The sequence below is a fragment of the Clarias gariepinus genome, chromosome 27 (assembly GCF_024256425.1).
Source record: "Clarias gariepinus isolate MV-2021 ecotype Netherlands chromosome 27, CGAR_prim_01v2, whole genome shotgun sequence".
NCBI classification, from domain to species: domain Eukaryota; kingdom Metazoa; phylum Chordata; class Actinopteri; order Siluriformes; family Clariidae; genus Clarias; species Clarias gariepinus.
In genome coordinates, this window is record NC_071126.1 from 22,798,445 (window position 1) to 22,815,582 (window position 17,138).

The window sequence follows — 17,138 nt, forward strand, 5'->3', positions numbered from 1 at the left end:
AATTCTTCTAAGGTAGGATCAAGCGTAAAAGCTATCAAATCAAAAGCCATTATTACACTACTGTCCAACCTAAGAAGGCAGCCAAACAAACCAAAGCCGAGTATGCTCGGAAATGAACAGTCCCCACTTGTTACTGGGACAATACACGAGCCCCACTTGTGACTCCCGGCAACGAATGAGCCCCCACTTGTTATGGGGGAAATGGACGACCCCTCACTTGTTACGCCCGGGCAATGGACGAGCCCCCACTTGTTATGCCCGGGCAATGGACGAGCCCCCACTTGTTACGACCCCTTAGTCTAGGTTTCAGGGCCGCAACAAAGAAGAAAATAAATAAAAGAAGTCCTTTACAACAGGATAGAGAGTGCGTGGTCTTTATTTTACACACACACAGACACACACACATACAGGAAGCTCTAGGCTTCAGGGTTGGGCCAAGGCCAAAACAATAAACAAAACTTCCCCCTATCTCCTCCCGCAATCTAACTAACCTACCAAAGAAAACTTTAACCAAAATACATAAACTAACCTAACTTCCTAACTAACACAGAAAAACAGGAGAAACTGGGTTTTAAAGGAAACGGCACCCAACCCCTACTGCTTCCGAAGAGAAAGAAAAAAAGTATATATAACCATACAGAAACTATGTACAATATTTACAACAAAAGCAAAATAAAGATAGCAACAAAAGGAAAAAGAAACCAACACTCTACAACCCACAAAAACACCGGCGCGACTCAACAGTTTTATAATAAATAGCAAATACAATCTCCGACACAACACACACATCTCCAACTCCCAACACGCGCGCTTCCGGCTTTCACTGGCCAGCTTAAAAGGACGCGCTTCTTCACGGCCAGCCAATCCCGTCGCACGTCACGGCACGCTTAATCAGGGCGGGACCTCCTGCAGCAGGGAGAGCGAGGGAGAGAGAGAAAGGCAGGGAGAGAGAGAGCAGCACCAGCAGCCACGCACGCGCACATACGTGCACTACAGCCGCACGTAACATGACAAAGCTCATCACTGAGGGTGTAAGTCAGATCCAGTGTGGATGGACCTTGGTCTTTGCTCTCTTTAAACAAAAAAACATGATTTAATAAGGATTTACTTTTAAATCATTATTATTTCTGGAGCATGTAAACCTCTAGTGAAGACGTCAGTAATCTTGTTATTTATAAAAGAAAAAAAAAGCACATTTGTTGAAATGTAAACTCAACTCCTGAACTGATCAATAAATCCTCTAAGGCCTGCTTTACAGTTCAACTATTTACCTTTTTCCTCAGTGGACTTATCTGTGTAGATCTGTGATAAACTTTTCACATTAAATTATTTCTCAGTCAAGTAAAACATCTGCATTCATGTCAATCCATCTGGCTTTAAACACCATCAGTTCTCATTACAACCACTGGACCAATCAAATCCTAGCACAGCTTCAAAGCATCCAATCAGGGCTGGCTTTGATCTTGGTTTAACTCTGGACACAAGTTCATTACCTCATTGTCACATTGTCTGAACAGGAACGATGATCACACTCTTTGTTGTTCTTTGTCTCTTATCATCAGGTGAGTTACATTTTGTATATTTTTAAATAAAATAAAATAAATTCATATAAAAATTAAAGTGATATTTGCCTTTTTGTTACTGATGCCATTAAACAATATACATTGTTTGTTTTTGTTTTAGTGAAATCTTCTAACATCAAAGAGCTTCAAGTTAAAAAAATAAAGCATGGTGAACATGTCACTATTAAATGTGATGTGTCCAGTGACAAATTAATTTGGTTTAAACAAGGTTTTGGAAAGAATCCTCAGTGGGTAGCGAGATTAGTGTCAAGCTCACTCAGACTCAACATGGGGTTTACTGCTGAAAGCTTTAGTGTAGATAAAAAGTTTAATCTCAACATTAAAGAACTCAAAGAAGAGGATACAGGAACATATTTCTGTGCAGATGTGCAGAGCTCTTCACCACACTTTGGACCTGGAACCTTTTTAGTTGTGGAAGGTAAACAGTTTTACTCTGATAACCTGCTCCTGAAACACTGTATCTCGCATTCACTATAATGTCACACCATTCTGTTTATAATAATATTATTACTAATTGATGTTAAAGCTGAGGAGGTGCGGCAGCGTCCTCCGACTGTAACGGTGATGGAGGACGGAGACTCGCTCACACTCCAGTGTTCAGTACAAGCGTTTACTCCAAGCTGTGAAGAACAGAGTGTGTACTGGTTCAGACACCGCTCAGGAGAACCTCATCCAGGAATCATTTACACTCATGGAGACGGCAGTGATGAGTGTAAGAAGATCTCCGAGGCTGGTTCTCCTACACAGAGCTGTGTCTACACTCTCCCCAAGAGGAAGCTCACAACCTCGGATAATGGAACCTTCTACTGCGCTGTGGCTGCGTGTGGACAAATCCTCTTTACTAAAGGAACTGAAGTTAAAATTATTAAAATAAAAGGTAAGATCTTTGAAGACAGTCCTATTTATAATTCTGATACCGCAATAATAATATTTATTTTAAAAATGTTCCATTTTTTCTGTTTAGAAAATGGCCACTGGATTGTTGTTGTCTTAACAACTTCCAATATAATATCTGTTATTGTAATTATAGTTCTGGTTGGAGTTTTACTCAAAAAAACATTGAAAGGTTTGTTTACATTTATTATAATATCTATAATTTTTTATCATTATCACAAAAAAATCTTATTTCAGATAACATTACTGATTTATTATTCTTGTATAAAGGAATTTCCAGTGACAAAGAAAATAACACAAATCAGGTAATCCAGTGTTTTATGTCTCGGTCTTTAAATAAACATAAACATACACTAACAGTTAAAGGTTTGGACAGTCCTTCTAATTCCATTGTCTTTCCTGAATTTTTATTTCTTTCTTTACTTTTTTTCTTTTTATTGTAAAACAGCACTGAAGGTGTCCAAAATACACAATAATTTCCTTTAAACAGCTGATATTAAAGGAGTTAATATTTTGTTGTGTCTGCTACTTATGCCGCGTAAAGCTTCATATCGGCTCTAATCTGAGGTTAATTGGTGATTTCTGAGGCTGGTAACTCTAGTAAATCTAGTTTTGGTCCATGCTTGATGGGTTTTGGAATTGCACATGACAATACTGTTCTTGTAGGAACTGTTCCAGAATAGCTGACCTTTGTGTTTTAAAATGACAACTGACTGTTACTGCTGCTGTTGTTGTTGTTACTTAACTTCGTAATTCCATATGTGTTAATTCTTAGTTTTAAAATATCCAGTATTGTTCTAGACTGTAAAAAAATAAACCACAAAACAAAAAACATTGAATTATAAAGTGTGTCCGAACTTTTGACCGAAATCGTATAGTCCAATTAAATGGACATGTAAGAATGTAACCGACATCACTGTACAGTATACAGTTAATATCACCTGTATATCCGCTCTGGTTTATAAACGTCTCTTGTTCTTTATCAGGCTGATGATGAAGATGTCTTGAACTATGCAGCTGTGAGTTTTGCTAAGAAACCTTCATCCTCCAGAACATCCAGAGACACGAGCCAAGTTATGTATGCACAAGTTAAAATAAAATAGATGAAAATAAATACATTCAGATTTAAAGCACATAATGCTGGGGATTTATTGCACCAAGACAAACTTTAGAACCACATGGTGCAATGTGCCACTTTATACTGTATATTTTATTTATTCTTTTTTGTTTGTTTGTTTGTTTGTTATTGCATTTTGTAACTGTAAGATAACTGTTTGTAATAAAAATATATAAGTAAATAATAGATTGTTATAATTTCTGCAGAACTGGCTTTATTACTTTTAGGTTGTCTTTTGTCTGAATCCTGTACCTAAAAATGTATGTATTTATTTGCTTGGATCATTTGAATATATACAGCTCCATGAAACAGTATTTATCCCCCTACTGATTTTTTTTTTTTTTTTTTTTGCATGTTTTTCACACTTAAATGATTCAGAGCATCAACCAAATTTTAAATACAAAATACAGTTTTTTAATGATGATTGTAAAAAAAAGTGATTGCACCCTAAACCTCGGTGGCAAAACAACTGCAATCAAGCGTTTGCAGTAACTGGCAGTGAGTCTTTAACACTGCTGTGGAGGAATTTTGGCTCACTGTTCTTAACAGAATAGTTTTAATTCAGCCACACTGGTGGGTTTTTGAACAGACTGTTTTAGGATCTCAATTGGATTTAAGTCCAGACTTGACTAGGCCACTCCAAAATCTTAATTTTGTGTTGTTCTGATTTTTTTTAACCCATTTAGAAGTTGACTTGCTCTTGTTTCGGATAATTGTCCTACTGCATAACCCAAGCGTGTTTGTGCTTAAGGTCATGAAGTGATGGGTAGACATTCTCCCTAAAGTTTTTCTGGTAGAGCACAGAATTCATGGTTCCATAAAGGTCGTCCAGGTCATGAAGCTGATAAGCAGCCTTAGACATCACACTACCACTATGTCTGACTGTTTGGTATGATTGGGATGATGAAACGCTGTGTTACTTTTACCCCAGATGTAATGGAACACACACCTTCAAAAGTTGTGAACAAAAAACAAAAAGTCCAACAAAAGTTCAAAATATGTTCTCAAGAGGGGATTTTTTTTTTTGGCAAATGTGAGACGAGCCTTTGTGTTCTATTTTAACACTTGAAATATATATACAGTACAGTGGAACATTGGATTGCGAATAAACACGGTTTGCGAGTGTTCTGCAAGATGAGCGAATTTTTTTTATACATTTTAACTTGAAAAACAAGCAAATCATGGTTTACTAGCACCAAGTATTATGTATCACGTACTGTATCACGCATGCGTTTCTTGTTTTGATGCCGAGCGTCACGTGATCACAACTAAGCCAATGTTTTTTTTCTCTCTTGCGCTGCCGGAATTGTGGGTAATCGTCTCCCGTGCTGGGTCTTAGTGCTCGTCTCTCACTCGTATAATCAACATCCATGCACGCGTGTACTGTTTACTATAACACTGACCAGGTGTGTGTGTGTAAAACATATTTTATTTTGTGTCTGTATGTGTGTGTGTACAGCGCACATGTAAAGCAAAAGCAAGTCTCATTAGAGAGGTTAAAGATCCATTTTCTCTCTTTCTCTCTCTCTCACTCAGCCTGCACTGTGTGTGTGTGTGTGTGCATGTCATTATACACTGTGCCCCTTCCCTCCTCCTCTCGCCTTCACACACACGCACACATGCACACACTCAACAGAAACACTGCTTTGTCGCGGTTAATTTGTTTTATTTTTACTTTACAGCACGGATTCTGTTAGTGTGTGCACACTCGAGTGTCAGAGATGTTTCTTGTTAAGTTTTCAGATGAGGCAGTGTTTCCATTAGTCATCCCACACAGTATTCCTCCCTTGTCACAAATAAGAGAGGAAGAAGGGTTACTGTGTAAGATGAAAGGAGGGAGAGGGGAGGGGGTCATTCCTCCTCTCCTCTTACTTTAGTTTCACACACATGCACAGACATACACAGCGCGTGCACACAAACACACACAAACACACAGCATGTGCGCGCACAAGCACTAATGGAAACACTTATCTGTCTGGATTTATTTTTACTTTTTTTAAGGTAAAGTGCAGGTTAATTTGTTTTATTTTTACTTTATATTTTGTATTAATAATTTTTATATATTGATTTTTTGGGGTTGTGGAATGAATAATCAGAGTTTCCATTATTTCTTATGGGGAAATTAACTTTGATATACAAGTGTTTTGATATACGAGCACACTTCCGGAACTAATTATGCTCGCAATCCAATAGAGACTCTCACTCACACAAGCATGGGCATGCACACACACAAACCAGCTCGCCAACAAAGCCAGAGAAAGGAGAGGAGGAGGAAGTTAATATATCTAAATATATAACTTACTTAGTTCCTGCCAAGTTGTTTAAGAAAAATTCAGTTCCCAAGCAACAGACACATAAATAAGGTGACAATGTGTTTGTGTGTGTGTGGGGGGGGTTCATCACTTCTGTTGAATTAATGGTGGATATGAAGCCATACGGATTTTAATTTTCATGAGCTATAAACTGTAATCATCAAAACTAAATTAAAACAAAAAATAAGACTAGAATTTCCTCTACAATCTGAAACGCTTGTTGAGTTGAACTTGTTAAACTACATTATTAAAAAAAAGTAAAAAATTTCCATGAAAAATTTTTTTTTACATATATACTTGCCTAAGACCCTAAGAATATCTGCTATGTCTGGCGCCTTGGGTCCCTTAACTCACTTAACTCAATTTGCTGGTGCCCTAAAGGCCTCGTCAATTTCATGTGCCTCAGTACAACTTCAACCTTCAACCTGTCTACACTCACTGTGCTTTAGCCCCTACAGCATTAAATTTAAACACTCTTTTAGTAACCAAACCCTCAACCAGAAATGTTCTAATCACTGAATTTATAAATCTATAACATCTCTTACCGCCCTGATAAAGAAAGACTTAAACTCTATAGTTTATACCTCTCACTTTACACCACAGTCCTGTTTCCATTAACGCCCACATTTCACTAAGATGGAAACTAGAGGACAAAAGTCACAAACCAAACAGCAGCATGAGGCCAGTAAGGTTTTTGCCACATCAAAGGTGGTGCAACTGCTTGACTCAGCGTGCAGCAGCACTTTGTCCTAATGGTTTGCATGCAAAAGTCTATACATGTTTTGCAATTTAACTATATAGTGTCAGTTTATAGTATATTGTGTCACAGTTTGTACATCATATTTAAATCAGCAACAATACCATAAATGACCTTCATCTCTTCTGTATTTTACCCTGAGATTGTATATAAGATGTATAAAAACATTTATACTTGTTAAAGTCATGCACATGTGAGCTGCTGACTAAACCACAAACTTATTTCTGATGAAGTGAAACCATTGTGCATCGTAAGAGCACTGCTGCAGCCAGTGACACCTGAAATGCATCTAGAGTATTTTTACACTTGATCAGAACAGTTCATGACTGATTCTGGGGTCATTTAGAGACACGGCTTATTGTGACATGTTTGATTTCACACAGAGGAGTTAATTCTGATCTATGAAGTAAATGTGAAATTCCCTTACAGGCCACAGATTTGCACAAAAGAATGCACTCTTTTACTTTAATGCTAGCAGTCTTCTCTTTTGAAAAGTGCTCTTTGTGTGTATTCTAAATGCAATATGTCACACCATGTAAATGAGCTAATTACAGTGTAACAGGCCTATGAACCTCTGGTTTTATATATTAATGAGGGCTTCTGTCCCTTTTGCTCCCCCTCTCTTCACCACAAAGCTTAAAACTGAAAGTAACATGTTTAGTTGAGCCAATCACATCACCCTATGTGCAGTATTGAGTAAGCATCAGAAATAACTGAAGCAGGGCTCACTGGTCCAAATTCTTGTCACACCAGAAATCAGATTATGTGTCATTACTCATCCACAGCTTTGTATACTAAAGACAAAATCTTTTAAATTAGCTGTTATTAAACCATTGATTAAGAAACATGACCTCAACCCCTGTCATCTGTCCAATTACAGGCCGATATAAAACCTTCTCTTTATCTCTAAGATTCTGGAAAAGATTGTAGCGTAGCAGCTAGTTTATATCTACATAAGAATAGCATACACTGATTGTCAGGGTTTAGGCCTCATCACAGCACAGACAAAGCAAAGTAGTTAATTAAGCAAAAATGTTAATTACTACTTGCTAAAGTCGTCCCCATGCTAAAGAAGTCTTGTGTCCTGTCTCAATGACTACTGCCTTGTTGCACTCACACCCATCATTATAAAGTGCTTCGAGCGGCTCGACATGAGACACATCAAGACCCCGCTGCCCTCACACTTCACCTGGCACTGATACACCTTGACAAGACACTCACGTCAAAATGCGAGTCAGCGTACAGAGAGTAAGTGTACCTGTCCCTTAACGTCAGTAAGACAAAAGAGATGGTTGTTGACTTCAGCAGGTCACGAAGCGATCACTCTCGCTCAGCATTGACGGCTTTTCTGTGTTAAGAGCACAAAATTCCTGGGTGTCCACCTGGAGGAGAACCTCACCTGGTCCCTCAACACCAGCTCCCTACACAAGAAAGCCCAACAACGTCTTTTCATCCTGAGAAGGATGAGGATGGCCCAGCTTCCACAACCAATCCTCACCACCTTCTATAGAGGGATTATCGAGAGCATCCTGAGCAGCTGCATCACTGTCTGTTTTGGGAATTGTGCCATATCAGACCACAAGACCCTACATTGGATAGGGAGGACAGCTGAGAAGATCATCGGGGTCTCTCTCCCTTCTATCGAAGACATCTACACCATACACTGCATCCACAATGTGACCAGCATTGTGGCTGACTGTACACACCCCTCTAACTCACTCTTCACCCTCCTGCCATCTGAAAAAGGTACCAAAGCATTCAGGCACACACATCCAAACTATGTAACAGTTTTTACCCACAAGCCATCCGACTCCTTAACACAAAGGGAATGGACTGATAAACATCACACACACAAATCATTCAGACGAACTAAATATCATCAGGACTTAACGATAAACACACACATGCACAATCACCCTGATCTTCAACCATCTCACAATTGTTCATACCTACCTACCTGAACTGCTCTTTGCAACTACCTCAACTCATACCTCATCACAAAAAAATAAATAAATACTGTAACGTTACGTTGTTGTGTTTGTCACTCTGTAGCTCTTTGTTTGCATACTGTATTTGCACATGCACTTTTTTTTCTACTGTTGTCTATTTTTTGCATAGGTTAACTTAAAATGTAAATTTGTCATATCTGAGCTAGTCAGCTAAATAGATCTTTTAGTTAGCTAGCTAATTCCGGTAAAGTGTGGTGTTAATTTATGTTGTGTTGGTAATTTATGTTGTTGAATGTATGTAGCACCTTGGTCCTGGAGGAACGTTGTTTCGTTTTACTGTGTACTGAACTGTATATGGTTGGAATGACAATAAAAGCCGACTTGACTTGACTTGAAATGATTCTTTCACCCCAGAAATATTGCTAAGATAAGAAATATATTGTCACTAAACAATGCAGAAAACCTAGTTCATGCTTTTATCACCTCTAGGTTGGACTATTGTAACGCCTTACTGTCTGGTTGTTCAACAAGGTGCTTAAACAAGCTTCAGCTAGTCCAGAATGCAGCAGCGAGAGTCCTTACTAGAACCAGAAGATACGAGCACATCACCCCATCTTATCTTCACGGCATTGGCTCCCTGTGAAATTGCATTGATTTTAAAATACTACTTTTGACATATAAAGCATTAAATCATCTTGCGCCAAAATATCTGAGTAGACTGCTAGTGTCTTATTATCTGCCACGCCTACTTCGATCAAAGTTTGTTGGCTGCTTGTCAGTACCACGTATTATAAAAACTACAGCTGGGGTCAGAGCATTTTCTTACAAAGCCCAAAAGTTATTAAATGCCTTCTAATTAATGTTCGGACCGAACACTATCTAAATGTTCAAGTCTAAACTAAAAACCTTTTTATTTAGCCAAGCATTTTTGTGAATAGATTTGTATTATATTGAACTGGTACTGTATGTTTGGATGCTATCTTCCCCACTACTACTAATCACTCAGGTTTGTGCTCTGCTCTTCTTTTCTCTTCTCTCCCTCTTCCAGTCTCTGTCTGTAAAGCTACTCCTAAGCTGCCAGTAATCCAGACCCCCTCTGCCTTCTGGACTTGTCTAACTCATCTTGGTCCCCAGCTTCTGGTTTAGGTGGATGGAGGCCCTGTGTGGTCGGCTTGGGATGTGTAGTGACTGGGGACAGTTCTACTTCCATGAAGATGGTTCTGGCCCCGCAGCTGCAGATAGGTGTTCTTTAAAGACTGCTGTCACTCAAAAGTTCAGGACTGGGATTTTTTTACAATTTTGTACCTAAGCTTCCAATAACAAACTGGACTCCATACTAACCTAAAAAGACAACTTCTATATAGAACTTCCAACTGTCAGAACTACTAAGAACTACAACTCCAAACATCTGAATACTAACACCTGAAAGTAATTACCTTACCAATAAAAGAGACTCGCTTCTGGCTTTTGTGAAGTATACGCTCCCTGTAATTAGCTCCAGTGTCGTTACCAAGCCGTCCTTGAATACCTGTTTCTGATATTGACCCTGTTAGTGTTTTTGTTTCTGAGTTTAGCCTGATCCTGTTTATGTCTGACACACATCGCCTGACCCTTGCTTGTTTTCTCTACTCTCTCGTTTGACTTGCTCTTAGACACCCTTATCAATAAATATCTTAACAGCACCTGCATTCTTTGAGTCTGCTTCATGACACAATACTTTGCCTCTATGGACGCAGCAGGAGATATTAATGTTCGAGAGGCCCTTGTGAGCCATGCCAGAGTTCTAAACGAGCTCCACCAGGACATTGCAAAAATTTGAATGGAGATGGTACGACTCTAGCAGAACTTCGAACGGATGCAAGAAGTGGTGGATCAGCTTACCAACAAAATGTCTTGCAGTGCTGTTCCTCCGACACCGGTAACTCCAATTACCGCTGCTCCGAATCCAGCCCTGGTGGCTTGCCCGGAAAAATACGCCGGTGATCCAGGTGATTTCCAAGGTTTTATTTTGCAGTGTTCACTATATTTTGCTGGTCAAGACAGCGTCACAAAATGGAAAAATTGCACAATTCAATAAAATGCTTACCGGAAAAGCCTTGAAATGGGCAACTGCAGTTTGGAATAAAGCTTCCTGGACATGTTTAAAAGTGTGTTTGATCATTCACCGGAAGGGAAAAGTAAGTGAACACTTGCTTAACATGCAACAAGGAAAACAGAGCATGGCTGAAAATACGCTAAACCGCCGCACTCTGGCCGCAGGCAGCGAGTGGAATGAACCAGCTTTAAAAGGAACATATCACAGAGGATTAAATCCCAAAATTCTAAAGGAACTGGCATGTAGAGATGACAATATCGCCTTGGACGAGCTCATTGACTTTACAATTAAACTTGAAAATGTCAAGAAAATCCTACTCCGGTGAAACCATTGAATTCCCAACACTATCTCATTGTGAACCAATGCAAATAGGAGGAGCAAGGACAACTGCAGGAGAAATGAACCACCGTTAGAGGGCGCAGGTGTTCTTCTATTTTGGGAGCCCAACACAACATAGCTCTCTGCCCTGCACGACCGATCAAAAGAAAGCAAACGAGCAGTTCGGAAAGCTCGGTGAATACTCAAAAAGTTAAAAAATCCTCATCATATGTCCATAAAAGTAAAATTAGAATTCTCAAACAAGAAAACATTTATATTCCGGCGCTGATTGACTCCAGAGCAGCCGGAAATTTTATGGATAAAGACCTCATGACAAAACACAGCATTCTACAGAATCCACTAAAATAACCACTGTCAATTGAAGCATTGGATAGGAGTATCCATTACTCACAGGGAGCATTGCATCAGGAAAACATCTCCTTCCTCATCACAACCACTAAGTTCCCCATAATCCTGGGGGCCCTCTGGCTTTAAAAACATGACCCTCACATTTGTTGGAAGGAACAGAAAATCACACAGTGGTCCCAGGAGTGGAAAAAAAAGCTTGCTTCAACCCATCCTCCATGTGGTATCCACCTCCACTGAAAGCCCAGAACCTGCCACAAAAAATATCATTCCCAAGAAATATATAATGTTCAGTGATGTATTCAGCAAGGCCAAAGCCAGTCACCTCCCACCCCATCAACCCTACGACTGTGCTATCGAGCTCCTTAAAGGTCCTCCTCTCCCATGAGGCAGGATCTATCCATTATCGCAGAAAGAAACTAAAATAATGGAATACATCACCAAAGCACTGCAACAAGGATGCATTCGTCCGTCCACATCTCCTGTTTCATCCAGTTTTTTCTTTGTTAAAAAGAGGGAGGGGGGGCTCAGAACATGCATTGATTATCGCAAGCTCAGCCTACAATCTGATTAGAATTTGCGAAGGAGATGAATGGAAAACTGCCTTTACCACCACATCAGGCCATTATGAGATGCCATATGGATTATCTTCAGCCCCTGCAGTATTTCAGAATTTCATAAACGATGTGCTCCGAAAAATGTTGGAAAAATATGTCATAGTATACATTGACGACATCTTGATCTACTCACCAGACTGGAACAGCCACATTACACATGTAAAAGAGGTGCTAACCTGTCTTAGAAATATCAACTATACGTCATTGGGGAAAAGTGTGAATTACATGCTAAGAAAATTACCTTCTTGGGATATGTTATCGGCCAGGAGGGTGTACAGGCACATGTACAGGTCTGTCCAGCACGCGACCTCCCTTCCTGTTTAAGCCTTTGTTTGTATTTTGGCATGAGGAAGATGGCAGCATGGTCGGATTTCCCTAATGGAGGGCGAGATTGTGCCTTGTAACCATCCATGATTGTGGTGTAGCAGTGTTCTTTAGCCCCTGGTGGAGCAGGTGCTGATAAAAGTTTGGTGTGTGAGTGCCCCAATGCAGCTCACATAATGTCCACCTGAGTTGGAGTATAAATGGCCCTGATTATGACCAAGTAAACTCCCAAGCAAGATAAAAAGGATGACATTTGATGGTCCGTAGTTCCAGGTTGGACTAGTTCAGGAGCATGTGAGAGGAACTATGCTTGCGCTGTTGAACCAGTGGTCGTTCACCATTAAACACACGCCTCTTCTCTTGCCTTTTCCAAGTCTTAGCCTGTTCCTGAACCAAACTTGTTTCCCTCAGGACCACTACTTCGAGTCACGTCCTTTGTTCTCCCTCAGATCTCACTCGGCCAGCTTGGATCCCGGATTAAAAACGTTGAATTGGGAGTACATTGTTTACCAATAGAAATAAGAGTGTCTCCATCATATTTTATGTACTAAATTGTGATAAATTTGCTGGTATTAAGTTATTGAAAATTAACTTTAAAAACAAAAATAAAGAAAAAGAGATTGGAGCAGTCGTGACCGAGGCTGACCTTTCAGCACCATCTTGGTTCATTATTGAAAAACAACATTGTTTTTGTATGATTGCCAGAAATTAGAATCGGGACTGCTGCAATCCAGAGTTTGACCAGAAAGAGGGCACTTAATGGTGTGTGACAATTTTTTGAAAGTCACAAGAATTGTCCCTCCATTGCACCAATACAATGAGGTACTCCATAATTATCACAGAAGAAACTGGATATTTCTGCCAGCTTGGCAGCATCAGAACATTTAGTCTGGTTGTCAAGAAACTCTATTAAACAGTTAAACACAGTGCTCAGGCCTGCACCAAAAAGATGACTGACGGTCTTGTATTCACCACCAGATTGGGATATCCAAGCATATCCTCACAACATCTCTGAGCTGACTGCAGATATATTTAAATAAGTCCTGCAACACAAAGACATTTCTCACAAAGTCTTGTGGGCTGAAATATGGAAGATTTGTGTCCAACCAGCAGTGAGATGGAGAGTGTGTCCAAAAAAAGCTGTAGTAATGAAAATGTATTATTCATTTATTTGATTAGTTTTTTGGCTGTATATACACAATATCAAGGACGTAGTCGAGCTTTGTGTGCCTTTACGCAGCAAAATGCTTACAAAGCCTAACATCTTTTGTGTAATTGTTGAGAAGAACCTTCAAGTTTTAAGTAATTACTCTTCTTCTTGAACATAATCGCTGTCCATACTAAACACAATGGACAGCACAAATGCTTTCTAGTATTTTTTTTTTGGTATTTGTTTGTGTTTATTGTTATCAAACAATACGTAACAATTCACATTCATGGAAACATAAACAGCGGCCCGGTGGCTTAGTAGTTAGCACTGTCACCTTGCAACTCTAGGATCCGAGTTTGATTCCCGTCTTGGGGTCTTTGTGCATGGAGTTTGCATGTTCTCACTGTGCTTGGTGGGTTTCCTCCAGGTTCTCCAGTTTCCTCCCACAGTTCAAAGACATGCAGATTAGGAAGTGGTATCCCAAATTGCCCATAGTGTGTAGGTTTATGTGTGAGTGCCCTGCGATAGGTTGGCACTCTGTCCAGAGTGTACCCCACCTCATGCCCCAAGTCTCCTGGGATAGGCTCCGCCCCCATGACCCTGTATACAGGATTAAGCAGTATAGATGATGAGTGAGTAAACGAGTGAGTGAGAGTGAAATGTAAACTAAACTCTTCATATTGCCAAGACCTTCTCTGGGTTCAGCATTGCAGCTCAACAATTTCCCATTACAGTGCAGTGGGATTAACTGGATAAAGCTCTGGTATGAGCACTGCAGTAAGACACAGCAACCACATAGAAAGGTTTCTCAGTCAAGTAAAAAATCTGTTTTCATGTCAGGGCATCTGGGGTTAAACACTGCCATAAGTTCTCATTTCTGCCACTGGACCAATCAAATCTGAGCACAGCTTCAAAACATCCAATCAGGGATGACTTTTACCCTGGTTTATTTCTGCACACACAAATTCATTCCCTCACTAACACGCTGTATGAAGAGGGACAATGATCACACTTTTAGTCGCTCTTTCTCTCCTAACACCTGGTGAGGATTATATTTTTGTCATATAAGGTAAAATATATTACAAAATTATGTAACTATTACATTCTGTATTTGTCTTTATTACTGACACAATTGAAAAATGAATTTTTGTTGTTTGTTTCAGCAAAGGCTTCTAACATCAAAGAACTCCAAGTCCAAAAAGAAAAGTGTGGAGAAACTGTAACTATTAAATGTGATGTGTCCAGTGACACATTAATTTGGTTTAAACAAGGGTTTGGGAAGCATCCTGAGTGGGTTGGGAGAGCAGCGTCAAGATCATTTAGACCCAGTGAAGGGTTTAATGATGGACGCTTCAGTAGTAGTGCAGATGAAAAGTTTAATCTCAACATTAAAGAGCTCAAAGAAGAAGATACAGGAACGTATTTCTGCGCAGACGTGAAGGACTCTTCACCACAGTTTGGACCTGGAACCTTTTTAGTTGTTGAAGGTAAACAGTTTTACTCTGATAACCTGCTCCTGAACTTGAACTAATTCTAGAGAAACACTTTATCTAGAACTCTCTATAATTTATCATTGTTTATGGTATTATTATTATAAATTGATGTTAAAGCTGAGGAGGTGAGGCAGCGTCCTCCGACTGTAACGGTGATGGAGGACGGAGACTCGCTCACACTCCAGTGCTCAGTACAAGCGTTTACTCCAAGCTGTGAAGAACAGAGTGTGTACTGGTTCAGACACCGCTCAGGAGAACCTCATCCAGGAATCATTTACACTCATGGAGACGGCAGTGATGAGTGTAAGAAGATCTCCGAGGCTGGTTCTCCTACACAGAGCTGTGTCTACACTCTCCCCAAGAGGAAGCTCACAACCTCGGATAATGGAACCTTCTACTGCGCTGTGGCTGCGTGTGGACAAATCCTCTTTACTAAAGGAACTGAAGTTAAAATTATTAAAATAGAAGGTAAGACATTTGATGAGAAGCTTGTTAATAAAGTAGAGACAGCTCTATAGAAATTTATCTTTAAAATGCATCTTTTTTTATCTGTTTAGAAAATAACCTCTGGACTGTTGTTGTCTTAACAACCTCCAATATAATATCTGTTATTGTAATTATGGTTCTGGTTGGACTTTTACTTAAAAAACTAAGAAAAGGTTTGTTTATGTTTATCATTTTTTTCTCAAATAAATTTCACATCAATATTACAAAAAAAACTCTTACAGTTAAACATTACTGATATTTATTATCTTTATATTAAGGGGATTCTAGTGACCAACGAAACACAAATCAGGTAATTCAGAGTTTTATCATGTTTATTGGTGTTCTTTAAATAAACGGACATATTTTCCAGTCTACAGTTAATATAGTATTATAATGGACATCACCTTTTACAAAATACAGTAAAAAATCTTTTAATCCGCTCTGGTTTATAAACATCTCTTGTTCTTTATCAGGCTGATGATGAAGATGTCTTGAACTATGCAGCTGTGAGTTTTGCTAAGAAACCTTCATCCTCCAGAACATCCAGAGACACGAGCCAAGTTATTTATGCACAAGTTCAATAATAAAATAGTTAACATGAAATAAATTCTAATTTAAAGTCAGTGGAGATTTAGTGCCGTAGGTCAAACTTTCAGCCATGCGTGGTGTATTTAACAAAGATTCAAAGAACTTTATTAATCCCAGAGGGAAAATGCTTATAATAATAAATAAAATACAAACAGCTAAAATTCATTACTTAATATTTTTGTCATTAGAAATTGTTCATGCAGTTTGTAGGAAGTGAATAACGTTTTAAAAAAAAGTGTACAGTGGGAATCAGTGTTTTTCCATTTCTATTGATATAATTAGCCATATTTGATATTATTACTGTCCGTCTTTGAAATGCATGTGCACTGTGTGTGATATACATAAAGAGAGAGAGAATAAATAAATGCATGTGAATGGGTGTGAATCATTTTGTTTTTAAATTATATTATTAAACAAATCAATGTTTATATTAAAATATTCATATAAAATATTTTCGGTACATGAATCTTAGAAGATACAAGCTTAGAAAAGACAAATCAGTAAGTAAATAATCAGAATGATGAGGGTTTCCAGTGCGAACTGAACGAGGGTCTAATCAAAATCCAGTGTTTTGTTTTAAACTACTGTAACAGAGACACAGATGTAGTGACCATGTGAGGGGAGGAAATGAGTGGTGCATCATTTCCTGTTAAATGAGATGCATGAGAACTTAGTTGCCTTTAAGTATCTGACAGTGGGAAATATAATGATCGTTTACTAACAGCATTTCACAATCTTCCTCAGATTTCACGTCATATAACGATACACATAATTCTGGTACATGTGCGTTTGAACTACCAGTCAAACACTGTATATTTAATTTAGAGGCTTGTATTTCAGTGGATTTTTGACTTGTAAGATGGAGAACTCTAAACAGCTCTTCAAGGTTAAAGTGTCCACCACTGAGGGCCAGGGTTTATACTCAGGCTGAAATCTGAGATAATTATTTTCTTTTTTTTATGTTTAAAAATAGGAAACATGTAATGTTGGATTTCAAAAAGAAAAGTTAAAGTATTAGAGGGTTACAGAATACAGAATTATACTGGGAAATAACCTGAACATTCACTAACTGACTTAACCTCAATTTGC

General features: G+C 38.8%; 1 protein-coding gene across 2 annotated transcripts; it reads left to right on the forward strand.

The window, feature by feature from the left end:
- Window positions 1-1,521: 1,521 nt before the first annotated feature.
- Window positions 1,522-16,424, forward strand: LOC128515062 (uncharacterized). 2 transcript variants are annotated; one of them, XM_053489076.1, is made up of 6 exons: window positions 1,522-1,562; window positions 1,684-2,001; window positions 2,110-2,460; window positions 15,533-15,634; window positions 15,740-15,771; window positions 15,935-16,424. In XM_053489076.1, exons 1-6 carry the CDS (start codon window positions 1,523-1,525, stop codon window positions 16,043-16,045), a joined length of 954 nt encoding a protein of 317 aa, XP_053345051.1. In that variant the 5' UTR covers window position 1,522; the 3' UTR covers window positions 16,046-16,424. The 2 variants fall into 2 exon arrangements, with proteins under 2 accessions (XP_053345051.1, XP_053345050.1); XM_053489075.1 differs by lacking the exons at window positions 15,533-15,634; window positions 15,740-15,771; window positions 15,935-16,424 and adding exons at window positions 2,548-2,782; window positions 3,464-3,612.
- Window positions 16,425-17,138: the final 714 nt, after the last annotated feature.